Here is a 23,006-nt window from a genome sequence, read left to right as displayed (position 1 = left end):
TACGAGCATACTCCCCTGTTCAAAAAATAAAACAAGTCATTTTAGAAATATTAGAACAAATTAAGAAAGTGGTAAAATGATCTTACTTGCCACTATTTATTAGTCATATTTGATATTAATTGGTTCTTACATGCGCATGTACAAATTAAATATGGTAAGATGACATATTTTTAGGAATAAAATTTGAATTCTAAAATGATTTGTTTTTTGAGACGGACGGAGTATTTGCTTAGTAACAAACTTTAATGTCCAATCTCCGATGACATTAGATGTCTCTATAAGCAGTTTCCGCCCCCATCAAATCTGAGTATTACTAATTTACTACACTAGCGATCTTCGCTGCTCGTAAAATAGTCCTCCATTTACAGTTTTACCACCGCCTACCATCCGGCAATTGAGATGGGATATCTCGTTTTTACGTGTTCACAGTAAAATATCTGCTGCTCTACTAGATGGCTATAGAAGCACAGAAATTCCGATGCTCTTGCGAAGAATCCAATGTGGCATCTATACACGCATCCAAAACTTGTTTTTTTCTTTTCCTTTCTTTTCTTCAAGCACAACAGGTAATAGGTCCCACTTCCCTTTCCCCACGCAGAAACGCGCGCTGCGCAGACCTATTCGCTTCCTACCTCCCCTACACCCCCAATCGCCGCCTCCTTCTCGACTCTCGCCGCTCCCCCCCCCCCCCCCCCCCCCCCCCCCCCCCCCCCCCCCCGCCCACGACCTCGCCACCGGCTTCGCCCAATCGCCGCCTCCTTCTCGACTCTCGCCGCTTCCGCCGGCTCCATCCCGCCCGCGAGTCGCCATCGGCTTCCGGTCGCCCCGCTCCCCTCCATGGTGAGCTTCTCTGCACAATCCTCTTCTACTCTGGGATTTTCGGGACGAGCCGCGGGGCGGGGTTTTGGTACCCCGCGCCCGCGGTGTGCGTGCTCCAGTCTTAGTGGCGGCAGGTTATGATTGGGGGTAGGATTTGGGCCTGTGACCGATGGCATCGTAAAAGCCGGCACCGGGTAGGCCAGTAACCGCGCGACGCCCGCAGATTATTTGTATTTTGCTTTGCTTCCTTTGTATCCGGCACCGGCGGTCCGTTGGTTAGCTGTATCGGAGTGGCTCTCATAGGTTGTACAGGGTTCGCCGAGTAATCTGCTATTGCTATTATTTCTTTTGTTGACTTGTTTGGGCAGGGTTTCAGTGTGAGTTTTGTGAATGTGGTGATATCTATATACCATGGCGTGAACATTCTGATCCATACTTATCCCCGGAAGACTATTCCTTCTGCATTCTATCGAAAATATTTGTTCTAAGCTCATGATCATGATCCTAGAATGACTTTGCTTCTATGTTCTGGTAGTTTATTTATTAGGTTATAGACTTTCTATAAATAGTAGGAAAATGCTACAATGTGTCATCTGCTAACTAAACTTGGTCTGAATGTTCAACTTATAAATTGTGAAACTGCTGTTTCCTACTTAGACAGTTATATGTTTTAACTTTAAAATTCAGTACTTGTTTTTTAGGGTACCTTTCGAGATTTGACAAAATTGTGGAAATACTGCAATGCTGAAGCTCATATCATAGAACACCATAGTGGCAGTTATGATTACTAGATAACAAAGTTTGCAGAGCAAGGGTTTCTCACTAATGGGTAATATGTGGTTTGTTGAAATCTATTGTGTCTTGCAACATGAAAACATCATGGTCTTAATGCTTCATAAGTAAGAAAAAGGTAGTGCAAGCGTAGCCCATACTGACCCCCTCTGTTATGTGGATACGTCTGGAGAGTGGCGTATCCGTATCTGACACGTATCGGATACGGATACGCCTTGGATACGCCTCGGATATGTTTTCAGCCGTATCCCAAAAATATGGATACGTATTGGCTCAGATACGGGTATCCGACACGTATGGGACACGTATTTGAGAGGGTGGAGCTCGCGGCGGAGAGAGTATGGAGGAGGAGGAAGGAGGGCCTCCACGGCGCGGCGGAGCTCGAAGTCGGCGAGCTCGACGCCGCCGAGCTCGCGGCGGAGACGTGTGCGGTCCCCGCGAGGGGGTGCGTCGAGGCGGAGGCGTGCACGAGCCGGCCCGCCGGGCGAGGAGGCGTCCCTCGCGTGCGCCCCCGCCCCGCCCAGATTAGCTCCGCCTCCTCCTTCCCCTGCTCCAGGGCCGGCGGCCGCGAGGTCCAGGGGGTGGCGGCGAGCGCGGGGTCCGCGAGCTCCAGGGGCGGCGGCGGAGGCCGCGAGCTCCAGGAGGGGCGGCGGCGAGGAGCAGCGGCGGCCTCGCGTGCGCGCGCTCCCGCCGTGGCCGGCCTCGCGTGGCGGAGAGGGGCTGGCGGAGGAGGGGCGGGCGGAAAGGAGCAGCCGCGGAGGAGTGCCGTGCGCTTCTTGCGCCGGCGCAGTGGAGGAGAAAGGGGAGGCGGAGGAGCAGAGGAGGTGGGGTTACTTTTTTATTGATTTCACTTCTTCTGTCCTGCTTCACGTGATGTGGGATGGTTCTCCGGAGAGTCCAAATGCACTTGATTGTTCAGATGCACTTGATTCTCTACGGTTGAGTAGGACTCTAGCTACTGCAATACTACTAGTTTCATGTAAATGCTACTCTCATGACTAATGAGTGTGATATTTTATGTAAAAATTATTAATACTAAATTATTCTAACCGTATCCCCGTATCGGTGTTTTTTGAGGTAGTGCGTATCCGCGTATCCGATACTCGTACCGGTATCCGAGTAACATAGCTGACCCCGTATCATGCCACTGTGTCAATTCCTTTAATTTCATTGCTCTTACCCTATCTCTGATGTTCCCCAATTACTCGCCATTTGCCACACCATCAGGTCACACATTGCAGCTTACTTGGTTATAATTTATTGCTGGCAAATGAATATGACTAGGTTTCCAATAGTGCTTTGGTCTGTATTGGCTAGGAAATGGCGCAATTGGTATCGTCATATTTGCAACCTTGTCTATTATGAATACTTGGTGGGACTCTCTATATCTACGTACTACGGAACTCCCTGTCTCCATCTGCAGTTCTGAGCCACTGAATTTATACTTTCCGGCCTATTAATTAACATTTTAATATTCAAATAAGTTTGATCATAGTGTATTCTGTATCTTCTGTTAGTTTAAATATATCATATATGTTATTTGATATGATTCAAGAATTGTTTGTTCATAGATTGGCGACATGTTAGAGGTTTTGTCATAACTTATTTACATTGAGTGTGAGCTTCTAGTATATGAGGACAATGAATTATTTGTTGTATATGTTTTCTCCTACAGCATGTTTCCTTCACATAGATGTGCACTAGGGATCTGGAAACGGAAATATCATATAGCCCAGATTTGGATAGTGGATTCTTCTTGTCCACCCGCATATAGTTGTAGAGCTCTTCTGTATGAAGAACAGAAAATATAAAGGTTCTCCCTTGAAATTAGAATAGCGTAAATATTATTCAGCATAGAATTTCGAAAGACAGCTGCGGTGTTTGCATGCAAAAGTACAACAACACTAAAGATATTGCTAGGCACTGTGTTAGGTTGGGTTTGTTTTATTCCCAGAGTATTGGCGTCTCTTAAAATCAGAAGCTTTTGGATGCCATACTTGTGCGTCCTGTCCAAAGCCAACTTGATGATGGCTACTAGGGAATGAGAGGGCCTGTATTGGGTTTTATTAATAGATGGCTTGTCTAGCAAATCTTTGCTTTTGTGATATGGCACCTTTTATGAATACTCTAATAGTAGAAGCTGCCACAGGAAATATTTTCTCTATTAGGAACCTGTTTGAAGGCTAGTGGGTATGGGCGTGCCAGTAATTTCCTTAGCATCCATCAAATCTGATGCTTTGCACTCTGGACGAAGTACTACATTTATGCATTGATACCCATGGCATTTGGCATATGTTGATGTGTGAATCTGATTGATTGCTCTTTGCAGGCTGGGAGACACACCATTATTCTGATGCAACCATCCCAAAATAGGGCTTCTAGGACATTTATGGATTATAATTCAATTAACCATGCATTGGATGGTACGTATGGTTTGATTAAGGATCTGCTTCTGAAAGTACAAATATTAGTTAGCTTTATTTAACACTGGTGGTTTCATGTGATCCTACAGCTGTATGAAGTTGGTTTTCTGATTTGCATCTGCAGCATCATTAATGTCTTATAGTTTATTAAGTGTTCCCCTCATGCATTTGCTGATCAGAAAAAAATACAGTGATATTTAAATCTAAGAAAAAACATTATAGTACACCTTAGATGTTTCATCAACATTCATGGATCAAGTCCTCTTTCTTTGAACTTTTGTTGGCGGACCTGATAGCACCCCCACTGGCCACTAGTGGGGTAGTTTAGCATGGATTCATCTTATGATCTTATAATACCTCTCTAAAATCGTATTTGCACTTTTTTGGTGGTTCTTCTAGATTTATTTCCCTTCTAAAAGTTCATAAATTACCTAATACAACTCTACTGAAATGGCAGGAATCTGTGGGCTTTATGAAAGGAAAATTAGGGATATCAACCCTATGGCCCCCATAACCTATGATATCAGCGACCTTTATAACTTCATTGATGGCCTAGCTGACATAAGTGCCCTGGTGTGAGTACAGGAGCTTTTTATATCTTCAAAGTCACTTGAAGCATTTGTACATGTTTGTGTTCAAAGTTAAGAAGAAGCTAACAACTTGGTATTTTAACATTTGCAGTTATGATCACTCAATTCAGGCATTTCTGCCATATGATAGACAGTGGATAAAGCAAAAGTTGCTCCAGCACCTGAAGAAGCTGGCTCAGCGGTAGCCGCGACTGTTTGGAACGGTGCCTTGTTTCCAACAAGCAAGCATGCGTGGTAATGGCTGTGCAATGAGTGTATCGGGTGGTGTTTTCTTGTAAAATTATGAAATGTTACATTGCAGATTGCACCCTTGTGCTGTGGATGTTGGACTCGGTTGTTGGCCGCTTGCTTGTGGCACCCAATATATCTGATAAACTTGTCTGGTTGTTTTGAGTGTTGTGAATCAGATAACCCTCTCGCTATAGATAATTTCCATCAATTATTGTTCTGAAGTAATTCCTGCTTTGATTTTGCCAGGCTCTGGGTCTAGAGTTCCGACTTCCGAAGGCCACACAACATCGACAGCTCTATCATATTTCAATATGCTTGTCGATTGCGGGGCAATGGTGGCGTGTCTAAGAAATTTCTGCAGAGCAAAGGGCCATGCGTTGCGACGGGTTCTACCCGCTTCCAGATAAATTCAGTGTTACCTACCCCTATTAGATGAGGATCGCTGGATTATTTTTCTCGTCTTCCCAGCTAGTGTCGGTTAGTCGGTGAGCCTGATGGCAACGTTATGTTCTCTGTTGATGCTAACGTCTACATGTCATCATTGTTTGAAACAAACCTGTTGAAACGCTGCTCGCTTCATAAGTGGTATAAAGTATTTGTATACGTCAAAATAGAGTCAATAGAAATATGTTACAAACGTTTTCAAGAAAGGGTAGTAGCTAGTGACAACGATCAAAGCAATGAAAATTGCTGTAACTCTGTGGAGGTTTTGTCAGTTAACTCTATGTGGAGGTTTTGTCGGTGCCAGCAGCCAGCAGGTACAAGAAAAAAACAGTATTAATTGTTTTAACCTGGGCTCTCCATCCACACACCCCATGTCACAGCCACACACCCCATGTCCACGCCCCTAATTCCAGGCCCACTTGGCACATCTTTAGCTCCCACGAAAACGGCTCTGACTTCGGCTTCTATATTGTTGTAGTTCTGTTTGTTTGACTTGTCTGGTTAGAGAAATGCTTGGCAAAATAGATTCTCTTAATTTTTATAATAAATGGATAAAAGTGATAAAATATCCGACTCTCATCTTTCTTTTATACTTTTTGTTACTATTTCATTTTTTTTCTTCTCTTCTATCCTTTTGTTTAGCTTTCTCCCCCTAATTCTTTATTTCTTTTTTCCCATCGCTTCCTATCTACTTATCCATTCGAAGCCCCAGCCGCGGGGCCTCGCCAGACGCCAGCGCGTTGCGGCCGAGGACCTGCTGCGCAAGAGGCTCCCAAGCGGCACTCTGCTCCGGCCTCGCCTCCCCGGCCGAGCAGCAGCCAAGCCCCTTCCTCTCTGTCGCGCGCAGCTGCTCCCCCCTTCCTCGCGCTGTTCCACGCTTGCGCCGTCTGCACTTCACGTTCCTTCGGCCCTTGGGCTTTAAGGGTGCAAACTAAAGCCCGCTCATGCATCTCTTTTAGCCCGTCACATCTCGGGCCTGCAGGTCCAAACATGGAAGAGAGGGCCCAAAAATAGAGAGGAAAGATTTGCTGAATGGAGTGAATATATTACTGAATCACGAGTCACAGAAAGGCATTACAAACACCAAAAACTTAATCAAATACAAGGGCAAATCCTGATCGCTTGAAACAACAAAATCACGAGACCGGCACCTATCGACTTTATATTATAGTCTGTGCAAGCATTTTCATGCCTCGAGACGATGGATAACAAAAAAAAAAATCAGCCAACCTGTCTTTCAACACTTGAAAGTTTGGTCGGCTTGGTTGTGCCAGTCGTCAGTGCTACCTCAAGGTTCTCGACCAGAATCACTGCAAGCATACAAGCCCTAACCTCAACGCCTACCAGTGGGGCGAGGCCCACCCCTCAACTTTATACTGGACTTAACACCGACCTCGAGGTTTTCTGATGGTTCAAAGCCACATGATTTCATCATTTTGTAGTATTTGTTTGCCTCCTCTGAGAATCCACCGTCCAGAAGGCCTCTTATAATCCTATCGAACTGATCAGCCTTCAATAGTTTCTTCTTCTCTTCCAAGATCTTGAGGGATCTGCGGGCTCTCTCTTCTTGGCGTGACTTTGCATACATATCGGCAAGGAACACATGGACTTCTATGGGTTCTTCACCCAGCTGTTTTATCTTCTGCACGAGCTGTTCAGCCTCCAGAACTAGCTGCAACATAGACAGCCAATCCAGCAACACAAGGTTCGTCTTGATGCCAAGTTTAACTCCTTCCTTCTCTAAACTCAGCAGCCAGTGCAAAGCCTGATCTAATTGGTTCTTCTTCATGTACGCAGCCACCACACCAGCAATGGAACTATCATCTGGTTCGTATCCATACCTCCTCATTTGTTGGAACAATGCACATGCCTGACCAGGATCACCAATGCGTCCATATGCCTCTATATTAATTGCGAACAACTCTTGTGTAGACTCCATTCCAGCAATGTGCATCGACCTGTGAACATTCTGGGCATAATCCACCATGCCTTGCTGAGCATATGCCCGTATGACATCTGTGTACATTTCTATAGTGGCTTTGATATCCTTGTCCTTCATATACCTTAGCAAATTATCTGCTTGTCCTGGTTCTCCATGGCTGATATAACATTTAATCATCGAACTGAAGAGTTTCAGATCTGGTTTGAAACCCTCACTCCGAATAAACTCAAAAGCCTCCTTGGCTCGATCTAGATTGCCTGCCTTGCTATACATGTGGACTAACGTGATGGATGTGAGGATATCCGATGCAATACCTTTCTCTTTCATTTTACCAAGTATTATCTCTGCACCTTCCACATTATTTGCTTTAGCATGAAGATCAATTAACTTTGAGTAATCTCGGATGTTTGCCTCAAAAGATTCTTCAGCTAACAGAATTTCAGCAACCTGTAAATTCAAACACGGAGCATATGTTAAAAAAAATGGCAAGCGGTGCAATCACAGTTGTTTTAAGGCAATTGCTGAATTGATGTAACATATCAAACCATCCCTAAGAACCTTGGGAAAATTAAATGTAATCACATATTTAAATGCCTATGCCTAACTCAAACATTGTTTTTTTTTGTGTGTGTGTGAGTGAAGATATTAGACTACCCAATGTTTGAGTCTATCCAGTTACTGAAGGATTAATATGAACTCCTGCCAAGTGTTCGTCAAATGATAAGCGCCTTCTTGTAGAGTGATTGTGAGAACTATTTATAGAAGTCTTCAAAAGTTCTAGTATTATAAACAGATGATATGTAGGTGAATGGGCATAATGATTCCTGAAAATTCATGACCAAACTTGATTGCATTTGATAGACATGATAAGAAGCAGCAGCAGCAGCAGCAGCTCGACAGAGTATTAGAGAACAGCAGAAATCACTATGCAGACCTCGACTTTGTCATTCTGTCCGCTCAAGCGCGATCAAGTTTGGCATGAAATATTACAGCATATTGTATCATCCACTTCCAGTAAGTCCACAAAACATTTCAAGAAATTTTGAAGATTAAATAGGTTTAGTTTCACTAGGTTCAATCTTCAAAGAACGAAATGGTTCTTATTATATACTCCATCCATCCAGATATTTTGTGCATATTTCTCTCCAGCCATTGTCGGGACTTGTCGGGCGTGTTCTGCTTCCCTATGCAAATTCCTGCGCTCTTGGTCACAACTTACCTCTCTATACTTAAATGTGCATGCAACAAAGAGCAGCCAGATGGTGATGAAGCAGCATGCTAGTATATTAAAGGCTACTTAAGGGACTAAATAGGGGTGTTTGAGCCAATTTAAGCAAAGCATTGGTACCAGTGCTGAGGAAAACACGCCTAAGATATTTGGACGACGGGTGTGCACCTTAAGTCCCTATGTCCCTAAAATATAGTTTCAGAGAATGCTTATGAGGATACAATGTCCTTTTCACCAAGAAATGAAATAAATTAGAACTGCATTCTAAATTTTGTAATGAGTATAAAGTCCTCGGAACAGTGGTCGAGGCCAAGCTATTGTTGTCTGATTATGCCCATGGTATCAATGCCGTGTGACAATCAAAAGAGGCTCCACTCTTCACCCAGTGAAAAACATAAATACATAAGTGATTATTTGAGCGAGACAATTGTTGATGAAGGAAGCATGGAACATGCAAAAATCTACCGAACTAACATTGAAGCATGATGCTCACAAGCTTTTATGATTACCAAAGATCTCACCTTGAGGTACAACTCAACATTGCGTGCCTTAACCCGCTCGAGCAGCGCCATCCAGTCAACACGCTTTGGCCGGAGCTCCTCCTTCCATTCCTCCATGGCAGGCACCGGATCTCCTTTCCTCGGGTCAACCGACAGCAGCCGCTCCTCAGCCTTCTTTGCTTTCCCTTCTACAGGCTTGGCTTCCTGGGGCACAAATTGTGCCTCAGCCTCGGCTGTCCGCTCCGCAACCTCGGCCCACTTCGGGTCAGACATGTCCAACCCGTACATCGTGAACTTCACCTCCCCCTTCCTCTTCGGCAAAGCGGTCAATCTCCGCACCGGCGCAGGGTCAGGATCAGCGGCGGCTTCGGCCTCAGCGCGCATGCCATCGAGACCGCGGTAGAACTCGACCTCCTCGAGCTTCTCGCGGGCCCACTTGAAGCGGAGCTCCCGGAGCATGGAGCCGCGGATGCCAACGTCGACGGCGAACCGCGTCATCTCCTTGACCTCGTCGCAATGGAGGTAGTGGCGGAGGTCGGCGCGGACCTGGTCCCGGCGCATGGCCTCCTGCACCGAGGCGCTGACCTTCCACACGGCCGCCCAGAGGTCGTCGCTGAGCTCGGCGGCGTCGGGCCCCGGGTCGGTCCCGGTGAGGCGGCACACCACGGCGTCCGCGACGAGGCGGAGCATCTCGTCGAGCACGGCGCGGTCGTGTTCGTGGAAGACCGCCGCGAGTTCCGGGCGGAAGGCGGCCACGAAGCGTGCGAGGAACTCATCGAGGAACGGGTCGGGTGCCGGCTCCGCCTCGGTGCTCGGGGCCAGGCTAGGCTCCGATTCGAGGATGCGGGAGACGAAGGGCAGCGGGTCCTGAGGCGGCGGCGGCGGAGGGGCGTCGGCATGGATGTGCCGGGGGAGGAGCGGTGCTGGGGCCCTAACGGCGGCGAGAGAGGCGGGAATCCGTCGAGCGAGCCGGGAGAGGGAAACGAGGGCTCTCATGGCGGCCGGCCGTGCGGCGGCTGCGGGGGGACGTGACTGGGGAGAGAAGTGAGGAGGAAAAACCCTACAGCGAAGGTGGGGAAGATGACTGTCGAGAAAACGGCGCCTCGATCTGCACCGTTCGTCGTCTGATCTAACGGCTGATTTTGCATGCTGCCCCTAGCTTGGATCATCGGCTAACTTTGATACCAAAACTTACTATTTCTGAATAAGTATTCTTTTCTATGTATGTACTTATAGCATATATTTAGATGCATTTATGTCTTACAAATACTTTTATAGAAGAAATTTTTATGGAAATAAATTTTATTTAATATTTTCATGCATGTGTCCAAACATTCAATGTTACGATTTTTGATGTAATTTTTTTGGATCTAAACACGCCTTGTGGAATTTTTGTACTGCTTCAAAGTAAAAGTGGGCAACCCCTCTAAGACCGGTTTGGCATTGCTCCAGTTTCTCCTAAACTAGCTCCGGGTGCGGCTCCTTTAGTGAAGCAGCTCTCTGGTGGATTTTTGGAACGTTTGGTGAAATAGCTTTTTCTTATTTTTCATGAGTGGATATAAAGGTGAATCTGTTAAATTTAATATTTTTGGCTCCTTTTGGATAGTGTAAGCCGTTTCTAGCTTAACAGGCACTTTATGCGTAAAGCTGTTTGCATAAGACTGACCACAGCGGATCGAGTAAATGGACGAGTAAAGGACGGAATCATACTGTAGCAAGCACTGTAGACAGAGTGGGAGGTGGGGTAGGGAATAGGGATGGGGGAGAGGATGCTCGATCCGTTGTGGTCAGTCTAACGACTCTTTGGTTCAGCTTCAGGTGAGGCTGTTGCGCAGGGGTGTTAATTGGTGACTCTTAGATGCACCTCTAACTCCTTCTAATTCAAATTTTTGTACTAATTCTTCAAAAAAGAGAGTTGGAGGTGCATCTAAAGATCACCAATTAATATTTATTCTGAAGGCAAAATTGGCTATGGGACACCATTCAAAGATGGTTTTTGCCACAAGCCACTAAAAAATGATGTCTTTGCTCTAAGACACTATACAAGTGTGGTCATTTGCTGTTGGACATTATAGCTCATATAATAGTATTTTCTACTCAAATAAGTCACCAAACAAATGTAAAGGACAATATACCCCCTCTGCCTGTATGCCTGTCGTCTGCTCCGTCGCGTCCAGGCGGACCAGCTGCTCCCTCCCACTGCTCGCAGACTCCCTCCTATGCATCCTTGCACAGCAAAGTCGAGCTCCCGCTGGTGCTATGCAGCTGCATGAGTGAGGGTGGCTTGCGACTGTTGGTGGCGTGGAAGCAGGGAAGAAAAAGAGTGGCGACTTGCTCAGATTTGGGGGAAGATGCAACCAGTGAGGTGGATTTGGTACTTGACGAGGTGGAATTGCAAGCCACGCAGCTGAGGTTTGGAAGAAAATGAGCAAAATAATGTTTCCTTGGATTTGCTCATGTCACACAAATGTTTGTTTGGATTTGCTCGGTGAAAGGACATGCGGTTGCTGCCATTGATTTCTTGTTGGTTAGGTGGAGAAGAAAAGCAGAGAAGGGAGCAGGCTCCGACGCAGGAGAGGGTGCGAGCGTGCAGCCGCCTTGAGCGGGCTCCGCCGCCGAGCGTGGGAGCAACGGCCGCATATTGGCGCCGCCGCCGCGGGGAGCGAGCGCCGCCTGAAGCAGCCGGTGTCCGATGGGAGGGGCGCCGCCAAATCGATAGAACGAAGTAGCGAGGGGGCCGATTCATTTTGGGCTGGTGTCCGATTGCGATTCGTTCGGCAGTAGTAAATTACGGAGTACAGTTGAGCAGGGGTAAAACAGTCAATTCGTGTAGCTTTATATTAGATTTAAATATAATAATAAGTATAGTGTCCAACAACAAATGACTACACTTGTATAGTGTCTTGGAACAAAAACATCATTTTTTAGTGGTTTGTGGCAAAAGCCATCTTTAAAAGGTGTCCCCTAGCAAATTTTTTCTATTTTGAAGAAGTATAAAATTTGAACTAAAAAAAGTTGAAAATACATCTAAAGCTCACCAATTAACACCCTATTGTTGCTAAACTATGCAAAAAGAGCTCTAATTCTAATTCATCTGGCACCTAATGTCACTTTTCGTAACAAGAAAATAATCACAGCAGTCGAAGCAAAAACGATTTCGCTACTCATATTCAAGCGAAAGCAGCGATCAAGCAAAAGTGTGAGAAAAAGTTAATAAAAAATTTGGAAAAGTTTGATTTCTTTGGCACTTTGGCTCACAAAATGGCTCCCAAATCTAGCGAGGCAGAGGGGAAGGGGAGTCCTCTTCTTCCCCAGTTCACGTCTTCGGTCCCGTCCATTTCCACGGCTCCGACCAACCCCAATGCCCTCCAAACCCTAGCCCACGGTCCCTGCCCCCTGGTGGCGATGCCGGATCTGAGCACCGTCTGCCTCCCTCCTTTCCCCGAACTTCCCGTCGACGCCGCGGGGGACCTCGCCGACGACCACGCCGGGGATGCCGCCGCCGCCGCCGCCGCATCGATCGACGCGGCGCCCGCGTCCGCGTCTTCGTCTGCCTCTGTGGAGGACAGTGGAGGCGGCGGCCCCCTCATGCTCCCAGTGGAATGCCGGTGGAGCGGCCGTGTCCGCACCTTCGAGATGTCGGGCGCAGGCGGTGCGGTCGCCTGCCCCGCCGCGCGGCGCGGCGGCGGCGTGGGGAAGAAGCCGTCCGTTGCTCCGTCACCCGGACCATCGCGGACGCAGGCTCCAGCACCGGGTAAGACGCTCGAGGAACGCGTGAGCGAGTGGGCAGCTAGGAAGGCAGCGGCCGGCGTCCCTGCCCACCACTGCGTGCTGCCTTTCCTCACCGGCGCGCCAAAGGCGGTAAGGATTTCTTTCTTGAAGTGCTCGCGTTGATGGACCAATGTCTGCTTCAGCTCACTTTGAATTCACATTTAACTCAGACTCGTTGTCTGGGCGGATCAAGCAAAATGCAGCTGGAATGCTTCAGCTGGTAATCAGTTCTTGCAATTCAAGGTCCATCTTGGAAATTCTTAAGCATTGTGCCAACAATTGCACCTACCCGGAGCAAGGAGCATTGATAATATATACTCATCGTGCTGCACAATTCATTCCCTTAGTCACTTTATGTTCAGGCTTCCCTAGACAATTTGCAATCAGTTTTTTTTTAAAAAAAAACTTTGAACATTGACATACTTTTAACTATGTACATTGGTCACATCAAAATAGTGCTAGCGTATTTTTCACTAAAATTTTCTCATATTTATACTAAATAGCTTTACAGCTCTGTTGCCACAAGAGCTAATGCTCAAAGTTTCCTCCAAGAATAATGGACTCTGAAAAGCCACAGACATGAGTTTTGGGCAGATGGTGCAAAATGTGGTGGGTTAACATTGCGTTTAGTCCTAAGCAAGCTGGGATAGGCTAAAGATGAAACCCAACGACAGCCAAAAGGATAATATGTATGTGTAAAAATGTATCGAGAATATGTTGGTGACCAGGGATCTAGCGCCCCCATAGAGAAAATACTATTAATGCAACATGTTATGATTTTGTTTTAAAAAAAATCTAAAAACATAATGTACTTAGTACATGAAGTTAAAGAAAAAAAAAGGGTGTACCCAGTGCCGTAGGCTTCCCGCACTGTGCGGGGTCTGGGGAAGGGTTGTCTTTAAGCCCCAAGCCTTACCCACACAAATGTGCAGAGGCTGGGGCTCGAACCCGGGACCTTCCGGTTACAGACGGTAGGCTCTACCGCTGCACCAGGCCCGCCCTTCTTCAACATGAAGTTAAAGAAACTTGCAAAAATTCAATTTCAGATTCATCTGCGATTTCTCGGTTAAAGAAACAAAAGTGGTACTGTTAGCACATAATGAACAATATTTGTCTTTTTGTTTATTGACATCTAGAATGGATTTGACATTTATTTTTCTTTCAAGTTAACAGTTAACTTATCTGTATGTGTAATACATACTTCATCTGTTCCGTAAAGAATGCAATTCTAATTTTGTCCTAAGTAAAATTATTATAAATTTGACCAAATTTATAGAGAAGAATATAAATATTTATGACATGAAATAAGTATTATTAGATTCATAATTACGTATATTTCACAGTATAGCTGCTAGATGTTACAAATGTTGATCCTATTCTGTATAATTTTGGTCAAACTTAAGAAAGTTCTACTTAGGACAAAACTAGAATTGCATTCTTTGCGGGACGGAGGGAGTATATGGCCCTAGATACAAAGCCTGAACCATTTTATACAGATATCAACCTCTTAATTGCTTATTATCTTCCTTCCATAACTTAAACTCATCGTACTTAGTATGTCTTTCTATTAGTTAAATCTCGAAACTGGCAAACTGCCATTTATTAATCCTGAAGTTATTCTTCCTGTTATAGTATAAGTCATTTAGGACATTTACATGGTCTATAAGGTGAAACTTTCATTAGCAATTTCTATTAAAATATAATAAATCAAATAAAAAAGGATTACATGTTATGAAAATACTTTTCTTGATGAATCTACTGATATCAATCTTGCATTGTTAACTATTACATTGATGGTCAAAAGTTGAAAAAGTTTTATTGTTAGGAATCCTAAAACTAATTATAAATGTGATCATTGGGAGTAATTAGTCTTTCGTTGACTTAGGATCCATTTTTGTTCCTTTCATCTGCATAGCATCTCATACCTTTTTTTTTGCTTGTGCAAAGGTCGAATGCTGTTTGTGCTCCAGGATTATTTATGCTGGAGAAAAAATAAATTGTTCTGTTAGTCGCTGTCAAGAGGTCTTTCATCTTAACTGTGTTGTGAAAGGCACTTCAAACTTCACTGCCGAAAGCTTCAGGTGTCCTCAACATGTAAGTTTCCAATTTTGTGGCATGAGACGCTTTTTAATTTGTGCTACTTTGTATTAGGGAAAATGTAACATCTCACCAAATATACATATACAAGTCAGAACTATAAATACAATATTAAATTTTAAACTTTTCTGATCATGAAACTTGGGTTTATAAATCGTAACTGCAACAAGCATATAAAGATTTATCTGCAATAAACTTGGGTTTTGTTATTGCAGACTTGCAGTAGATATAGTCAATGTTGTAGACATAAACCTGTATTTGTTTTTCAAAATATGTTTTATTTCACTTCATGTCTTTGGATTGGTTACATTACTTGATCATTAAGGGATATCTGTTTAACTTTCTGGCTCCTATTAGGCCTGTATGGTTTGTAAGCAAAAGATGTTCTTTTGGCGCTGCGGGCGTTGTACAGTTGCAGCACATACAAAATGTGCACCATGGCCAGTGATTCATCAAAAAGACGATCAAGGAAGTGCAATTTGCTGGAGGCATCCTTCTGACTGGCTTCTGAAAAATGAGGTCTATCTTTTTTTCCTTAAAATTTGTCACAAAATAACAGCAGCTTATACAGTCTAATTTGATAAATAGGCAAGAGAGAAACTTTCTAGTATAAGTATTAAAAAAAAATTATGTGCATCTAGTCATTGTATTTTCTCCAAGCTCAGTGCTAATGCCTCCATTACATTTCAAGTATCTTTTTGTTCCATCTCTGGATCCTTGGAAGATTAATATCGAACAAGAATAAGTTACCTTTGAGGCTTAGCTTGGACAATATTATCACAAATTCACAATGCATCCCACACACCCTTTTGTTAATATTTGTAATGGTTAAGGTGGCTGACAGGAATACTTTGTTTGCTGGTGACAGAATTCTGACTTTACCAACAGCATAGAGGTGAGTGCATGCATGACATAACTCTACCTTTGCTATGTTTTCTTCTATGATTATTTCATTCATGTAAACTGTGCATGGTTTTGAACAAATCATTTTCAGATCTTCTTTAGCAGCTTGCTGGTTAGGTTTCAGAATTTGTTTTTACTACTTTTAAAGCCGAAAAAATGGTTAACCGAAAGTAATGTTTTAGGACTTCTATCATCATTTGTTTGCATGGTTGACCACTAATATGTGTATTAGTGTTAGAAGGTCGCATGGAAAATTGTATTAGTAGATATGATTACCATATCTGGTTTCAATCTTTGCTATTATGTTTGTATACAAAAATATGGTCATGTTGCATCTTGGGGACCGGGAGGTCGAAAACACCACATTTTAGAATTGATGTGTTATTTTCATTTGTACGTGAACATGACTAGTTTTTAGTACTTGGTGATGCGACTGGAACACATGGTAAAACAAAGATTTTATGAGGAACATGGTTAGGTTTCTAATGATGTAAAGTCTCAGGAAAAGGAAATGCAGTGACTTATCTTCCTTTATCTATTACAACTTTACAAGTGCTACTGTTTCATCATGACGAAGTGCACTTCCTATGCAATATTTATTCATGGTGACTCTGAACATGCTTTTTGATAGGAAGTGTTTCACCGGCTACCCCTTCCATATGTTAATGAAGACTTCGATATTGATTCAACCATTAGGGATTTTGCTGAGGCTGTTTACAAGCCACCCCCCTATACGTCCATCAGGCGCAGTATCCTAATGGAGATTTCTATGTTTCTGAAGCTGTGTACTTAAGATGAGCTTTCCATTTGTCTGTTTTCATCCCTACCAGTAAGGCAGTAAAACATGGTTATTTCCTTAATTTGTAAAAGATGTATATTTGATAAAAAAGAAGCGCATTGGTGTTCGTGCGGATACTGGGTGCACGAACTGCCGAGCTGATTCTACTTGCAAAGAAGACTGTGAATGCAGGTATTCTTTCTTGCTCTATTGAGGCATGAAAGTATTTTTTGAAATATTATGTGATCTAAATATGGAACCAGAGTTATTTTAGCAAAGAGAAGGCATAAACAGTGTTATAGCTCTGTTTTAAAGTAAAGGTATAGTCTGTATTGTTGTCTTTCCCTAAAGTGCACTTATATTGTTTAGCTATTGCGTGTACAGGTTGCAAGAAACTTCCTCAAAATCCACTTGTCACCTCAAATAAAAAAAACTCTGTTATTGTATGCTATTTGGTACTGTTTATCATTTTGTGGAAAGTCTTGATTGACATATAAACTGTTTAGCACTTCAGAACATGTTCATTCCCATGCGACAATGCTGTTTGGACTATGCTAAGGCTGTTTGGAACATAAGATGTTCACTGGCAAATGTAGGATTTCCCATTCCATATAAGTGAGCACTATTTGAGCGCTTGAAACATCATAATGATAGAATTTCAGTATATAGGATTCCTTCCTTTTTGATTTTGGAGGAATTCTACAGTAATCTGAACCTTCATTCAAACCTTATTGTTTATATTGTTGACATAAGTCTGCGTCAATATATCCTGTTACCCACAATTTTCATGTGGTTTTAATCCTAGGTTTTTCACTTCACATGGACTCCTATAGTATTCCTGCATTTTAACTTTGGCTGAAGTTTAAACGTTTGAACACCTACTTAGCAATTATTCAAATTGAATTCTGCATCATATGCTAAGCAAATTCAGTACCATATTCACTGAACATCGACACTGGTACTTGTCATATTATGGATGTTTGCACTTGTATGTTACTAACATTTGATGAATTGTTAGCACAATCATTTATAAAGTTCTGTATGATGTATGTAGAACCTATGCATGTTTACTTTCCTCTAATGTGGTTGTTTAAATTTGACTTTTACTATCAGGGGTCTTTCGATAAGTTGTTCCAAGAATTGCCGCTGCTCAGATCTCTGTACGAACAGGCCATTCCGCAAGGATAAGAAAATTAAAATTGTGAAGGTACTTGATTTTCTAGGAACTTTTGTCACTAATTTATTCACTCCTCATTTCTGTTCAGCATATAATAGCGTCGCAATGTTACATACAGTTTCCAAAAATTTTAAGTTTGTAAGTTTATTCTTTCTCAAGAGTTTGTGCATCAAAGTGATAGGTGGGTGACACCTAATCTTTGAAACACTGATTTATTTAGGAGTAGCATTAAAGATCATATGATCTGTAGTGTTACTTTTACCATAGTGTCAGATTTTTAGTTAGAGCAAGTTGTAAAAAATATCCAACATACTTTTATGAATGTCAGTAAGTAGACCTAGGATAGGGGCGTGTCAATACAAATCTTAGGATTAAGTCCACATTCCCTCACTGGACAGGTCCTTAGGTTTCTTACCATCTACTGCTGCCAAAGTAAACCCTGTATATTCAAACCTGAATATCCCCTTGTATTTGTTTGTTGATGCAAAACATGTGCCAATGAGAAGGTTCTCAGTGCTTTGTGAAATTGACCTACCTTCATGTATTATAGAGGTCACTTGGTTTGATGAATAGAAAAATCAGAGACTCCTGTATGTTTGCAGCTCCACATGGGCCATAGAGGTCACTTGGTTCTATGAAAAAATAATAGACACCTGCATGTTTGCTCCTACGTATGCGCAATAGATGTGACCTGCTTTAGTGCTGCAAGAGTGATTATTTTCTGAGTGTTTACTTGCTCAAAGATGGCATTAGTTTTTATTTTATTATGACTGCAGCAACATGTTCCCTTTACAGACAGAGCGTTGTGGATGGGGTGCTGTTGCATTGGAGCCATTGGAGAAAGGTGATTTTGTAATTGAGTATGTTGGTGAAGGTAAAGTTTGTTTTTGTGTTATTATTTTAGTTGAAAATAGAAGCGGCAGAAATAGCAAGCTCTTGGTAGATGACCTTTTTACGTAACATTTGTCGTGGTGGGGTCCCATTTTGCTATGTTCTCAAATGTGCAGTAGTCCGTGCAAATTTTAATGCGCTTCGTGTCTGCAAACAAATTTGTCAAACTTTCCATTATCAGTGGTCCATGTACCCTTAATAAGTTAGTACTCCCTCTGTCCATCAACATAAGGCATTCTTTTTTTATAAGAATGGAAGAAAGTCTTCTAAAGTACCCCCTTTGCTCCAAATTGTGGTCGTTTTGGCAAATTTAGATACTATGTACCTAAATTTGCCAAAACGACCTACAATTTGGAGCAGGAGGAGTAGATTTTGAACTTACATTTCTCTTGCAATATATTGTTTCTAAATAGAAGAAATGTATTATTAATTTCTACAAAATTAATATCAGCTTAACATTCATTTGAATACAATTCTATTGATGCAGTTGACGTTGACCAATCTTTGGTCAAAAGTTGCAAAGTTTGACATTTTTCAAATAAACATATGCCTTGCATGGATGGACAGAGGGAGCACCATCCCTATTATGGATCGAGTTAAGCTCATGAAGATATTCTAACACAATTGAGTTTCTTGTTGTTATTAAAATGATTTGCAAAGGTAATTTCACAAGTTATAAAGATCTACTGAATGTTGCACAGAGCTATCACAGCCAACCTCAAAGGACATGCGGCTTGATGCCAGTGGCGGAGCCACGTTAGGGCCTTAGTCGGCTCCAGACCTGCTTTCACCAGGACAAATTTGAAGCACCCAGCGAAACTTGCATGCATGTTCAACTCAGTCACACACCTCCCTCTTTCAGTCTTTCATCCGATTGCAGTGGCTCGCTGTCGCTCGCCTAATGCATTGACACCGACATCTGTGTTGTCCTTGCTGTTGCACACGTTCATGCTCGACTAGCCTCCATGCGCCACTGTGCTGGAGAGGTGGTACAACCGCAAAGCCTTGCACTCACAGCTCTCACACTCCCTGGACCGCTGCTTGCTAGATGCGGAACTTGATCGAACTGTTGATGGCTTTGCCAAATGCACCCCCCCCCCCCCCCCCCAAAAAAAAACACTGGGGACTTGTCAATGTTTTTTATAAGTCGAACTATATATAGTCTGATAGTTGGATACTGAAGGCAAATTTGGAGCCAAAACATATATAACATAGCTACATCTAAAACAGGGACATTTATTCATTATTTGTGCGGCATAGTCTTCGATGTATTGCCAGTATTGGAGGGTTTGAGACAATTTGTTTCGAACCTACTGTATAACACAGTACATTGTGTTCAGGTGTTTCTCTTATCATTCCATTTCTGTTTATGGTTCAGGTCAATGGAGAAATCAGTTTGCTGAAATTTTGCTACTTTTTTTTCTAATCTAAGAGCTAATTTTGCCCCATGTATATTTTTTTTCACTCCTTTTGCTTTAACCATTGTTTCAGTCATTGACGATATGATATGTGAACAAAGGCTTTGGGATATAAGAAGTCGCGGTGACAAAAACTTCTACATGTGTGAAATCAGCAAAGATTTTACAATAGATGCAACATTTAAAGGAAATGCATCGCGATTTCTAAACCACAGTTGTGAGCCCAACTGTAAACTCGAAAAATGGTAATACTGTGTTCTTGAAACAAGAAAAGGAAATATTGTTATATCATGTTCCTGATTGTTTCTATGGTTTTGCCAGGCAGGTTGAAGGTGAGACTAGAGTTGGTGTCTTTGCCTCTCGTTCCATCAAAGTTGGAGAGCCCTTAACTTATGACTACAGGTATTTCAAACAATTATTTTCTTTTATTGCATTTATGATGAGGACATACATTCTTAATTTAGAACATATTTTCTTGCAATGCATATTTGGTTACAAAAGAAAACACCTCCCTGCAGTCTGCTAGTTGCAGCGACACCCAAAGAAAATTTTGAAATCTAGTTTGGGCAGGTGGCCCTGGAGTGATCAAACTAGCATCGCGGCCCCCATAGCGTTTTCATGTGATCATTGATTAGCCACTCTAAAATCTCTGGTCTTAGAACCATTTCTTTACCTTTCTGTGTGGTGGATCACAAGTGCAAACTTAGTAGCTGAGACTATGATGCTTATTTTGTTAGTTAGCTTTTTTTAAGGTCCTTTTGCTCGATGACTTGCATGCATCTTGAAGCCTATTTTGCAATGGTCTGATCATATGGAATTGTGAATAAAGCTTACAAGTTCGAACTGCTTTTATGCTTTTCAAAGATACCAAACAGCCCATTTGACGTGGCTAAATGGTTGTTGTAGATGTTGCCACCTTTTCCCCCTTTAAATCAACATAACTATTTCGTTGGCTTCTGGTCTCAGGTCTCAACTACCGCCCTTGGTTCGCTAACCCAGACATTGGCACACTTTTTCCAGTGTTTTTGATACAACAGGAATATAGGGACCAATAGAACTTTCTATATCCGCTTTGCTTTGAGCAACAATAATTTTGCTTGTTTTTTTGATAGGTTTGTGCATTTTGGAGAGAAAGTGGAGTGCCACTGTGAGGCACCAAACTGCCAGGGATACCTGGGCAACCAAATAAAGAACCCAACTCAAAACACTCTTACAATTAAAGACGAGCAAGAGAAGTCACGCGAACATTCGCCAATACAACACGGCAGCTCTGTTTCAATATTGCACTCAATGTCTCATTTGTTACCTTGGACCAACCCGAACTGTATAGAGGTCTCTTTTAACCTGAGAAGCAAAAGCAAAATAACCCGGATATGCTGGGTCGGCAAGAGGAAGAGAACATCTCTCGTGGCATCGTACAACAAGAATGCCAACGTCACTGAGTGAAGCTCCTGCTGAAACAGCAGCATAGGCTTATCCTGTACAATAATTTCATGGTACATTCTTTATATGCAATTGGTTGAAAACAATTCTTTCACATTGGTCATATGTGTTGTTGTTACCTGCAACATTCTTTATTCAATCTCATAGGGAATTCAGTCTGTTCACAGTTGCCAGTTTGCTGAAACCTTGTACTCAGATTTTCTGATGCAACTTGTGGTTGTGGCTCTCTATCCTTGTATATGAGATGATGTTGCAAAACTTGAATCCCTTCTCAGGATGTTACACGTAGCATACACCATTAGTTGAGTGTTTATTTTAGAGTAAATTCTCTGTGTGCCACTGGAAAATGTAACTCATCCCCTATGTGTCATTAAAAATTAACACATCCCTTCATTGCCATTGTTTTTTATTTTCAATCCTCTCTATGCCATTGCCTTCAAAAGACAGTTAATGGCGTCAAATTCCTTCCTCCTCTCGGCCTCTCCTTTTCCTCTCCCGTGGCCCTCAGGTCGCCGGCGAGGTAGAGCGCCCGAGCCATCGGCCACTAGAAGCAGAGCAGCCGCCGGTCGACTGAATCCCGGCCGATTTTATGGCCCTGCCGTGGCCCCGTTGCGCCGCAGACCCATGGCCCGCGCGCCCCCTCCGCCAGCTGCCGTACCGCGCCTCCGTCGCCCGCCGTCTGTGCCGTGCTGCACCTCCGTCGGCCGCCCTCCGCCGCGCCCCTGCCGTGGCTCCGTCGCGCCGGCCACCACGTGCGAGCGCCGACCCGTGCCCGCACGCGCCCTCTGCCGGCTGCCGTCGGGCAGCAAGCATGGTTCGCACGCAGGCGGAGGGGCAGCATGGGCGGCTGCGGCAGGCTGGAACCCGCGCCGCGCATTGGAACCTGCTTGTGCGGCAGAGGGCACGGTGCGCATGACGGCGGCCGCGGCAAGGGCGCGGCCCGCGCGGCGGCCATCACGACGGCGGCCGGGGCATGCTGCGGCGGAGGGCACGGCCCGCGCAACGGCGGCCCGCGCGACGCGCGGCGGCCAGCACGACGGCGGCTGGGGCTAGCCTGGAATAGGTCGCGGGCGCTGGCCTCACCGCGGCCGTGCCGTGCCTCGAGCGCGCGGTGGCTATGGGTGGGGTGGCCATCAGCGCGGGCGGCGGCGCCTGCGGGCCATGGCGATGGGCTGGGTTGCGGCGGAGGGGTCTTGGGCGGGCGGCCGGCCTCGGGTCCGGCGAGCCCCTGCTCGATGTCCCCGCCGGCGGCAGAGGCGGCGCGCGGGCTGTAGGACGTGCCCACCACGGCCTACTTGCCCTGGCTCAGCAGCCGGCGGAGGGACTAAAGCCGGACGGAGACCGGGGACCGCAACTTGTCGGCGCTCCCGGGCATCCGGCTCGCCGGCAGCGGGGAGTTCATGGGCGGCGTGTTAATGGCCACGGTGCGCGTCGGGATGTCGATGACCAGGTTCTCCTTGCGGCGGCCGGAGGTCAATGAACTCGAGCGGTGCGGCGACGGGGTCCTCCCGCGGCAGGGCGACGAGGTCGGCGTCATCGATGACGGGGGCGCGGCAGAG

The 23,006-nt window shown here is 44.4% G+C and overlaps 3 protein-coding genes across 8 annotated transcripts; 2 read left to right on the top strand and 1 right to left on the bottom strand.

Annotated features, from left to right (window-relative positions):
* Positions 1–579: 579 nt before the first annotated feature.
* LOC120656410 (enhancer of rudimentary homolog) lies at positions 580–5,505 on the top strand. 3 transcript variants are annotated; one of them, XM_039934487.1, is made up of 5 exons: positions 580–644; positions 744–840; positions 3,941–4,034; positions 4,492–4,609; positions 4,716–5,017. In XM_039934487.1, exons 2-5 carry the CDS (start codon positions 838–840, stop codon positions 4,807–4,809), a joined length of 309 nt encoding a protein of 102 aa, XP_039790421.1. In that variant the 5' UTR covers positions 580–644; positions 744–837; the 3' UTR covers positions 4,810–5,017. The 3 variants fall into 3 exon arrangements, with proteins under 3 accessions (XP_039790421.1, XP_039790420.1, XP_039790419.1); XM_039934486.1 differs by lacking the exon at positions 580–644 and adding an exon at positions 5,102–5,505 and having other exon boundaries at positions 662–840; positions 4,716–4,858; XM_039934485.1 differs by lacking the exon at positions 580–644 and having other exon boundaries at positions 724–840; positions 4,716–5,063.
* Positions 5,506–6,323: 818 nt separating this feature from the next.
* Positions 6,324–10,063, bottom strand: LOC120656409 (pentatricopeptide repeat-containing protein At1g01970-like). The gene is made up of 2 exons (XM_039934484.1): positions 8,991–10,063; positions 6,324–7,688 (listed from the first exon to the last, which is right to left on the bottom strand). The coding sequence occupies exons 1-2, from the start codon at positions 9,963–9,965 to the stop codon at positions 6,633–6,635; spliced, it is 2,031 nt and encodes a 676-aa protein (XP_039790418.1). The 5' UTR covers positions 9,966–10,063; the 3' UTR covers positions 6,324–6,632.
* A 2,178-nt stretch (positions 10,064–12,241) lies between these two features.
* LOC120656408 (histone-lysine N-methyltransferase ASHR3-like) lies at positions 12,242–21,745 on the top strand. Of its 4 annotated transcripts, none has more exons than XR_005667899.1 (11): positions 12,242–12,830; positions 14,688–14,834; positions 15,195–15,356; positions 15,682–15,732; positions 16,372–16,489; positions 16,611–16,710; positions 17,632–17,725; positions 18,491–18,569; positions 20,078–20,249; positions 20,326–20,406; positions 21,117–21,745. XR_005667899.1 is itself a non-coding variant. In XM_039934483.1 (11 exons), the coding sequence occupies exons 1-10, from the start codon at positions 12,375–12,377 to the stop codon at positions 20,391–20,393; spliced, it is 1,419 nt and encodes a 472-aa protein (XP_039790417.1). In that variant the 5' UTR covers positions 12,244–12,374; the 3' UTR covers positions 20,394–20,406; positions 21,117–21,745. The 4 variants fall into 4 exon arrangements, 2 of the variants coding, with proteins under 2 accessions (XP_039790417.1, XP_039790416.1); XM_039934483.1 differs by having other exon boundaries at positions 12,244–12,830; positions 15,706–15,732; positions 20,330–20,406; XM_039934482.1 differs by having other exon boundaries at positions 12,248–12,830; positions 15,706–15,732.
* Positions 21,746–23,006: the final 1,261 nt, after the last annotated feature.

The sequence above is a fragment of the Panicum virgatum genome, chromosome 1N (genome assembly GCF_016808335.1).
Source record: "Panicum virgatum strain AP13 chromosome 1N, P.virgatum_v5, whole genome shotgun sequence".
In the NCBI taxonomy this organism is placed as follows: domain Eukaryota; kingdom Viridiplantae; phylum Streptophyta; class Magnoliopsida; order Poales; family Poaceae; genus Panicum; species Panicum virgatum.
This window is presented reverse-complemented; position numbering and strand designations above follow the sequence as displayed.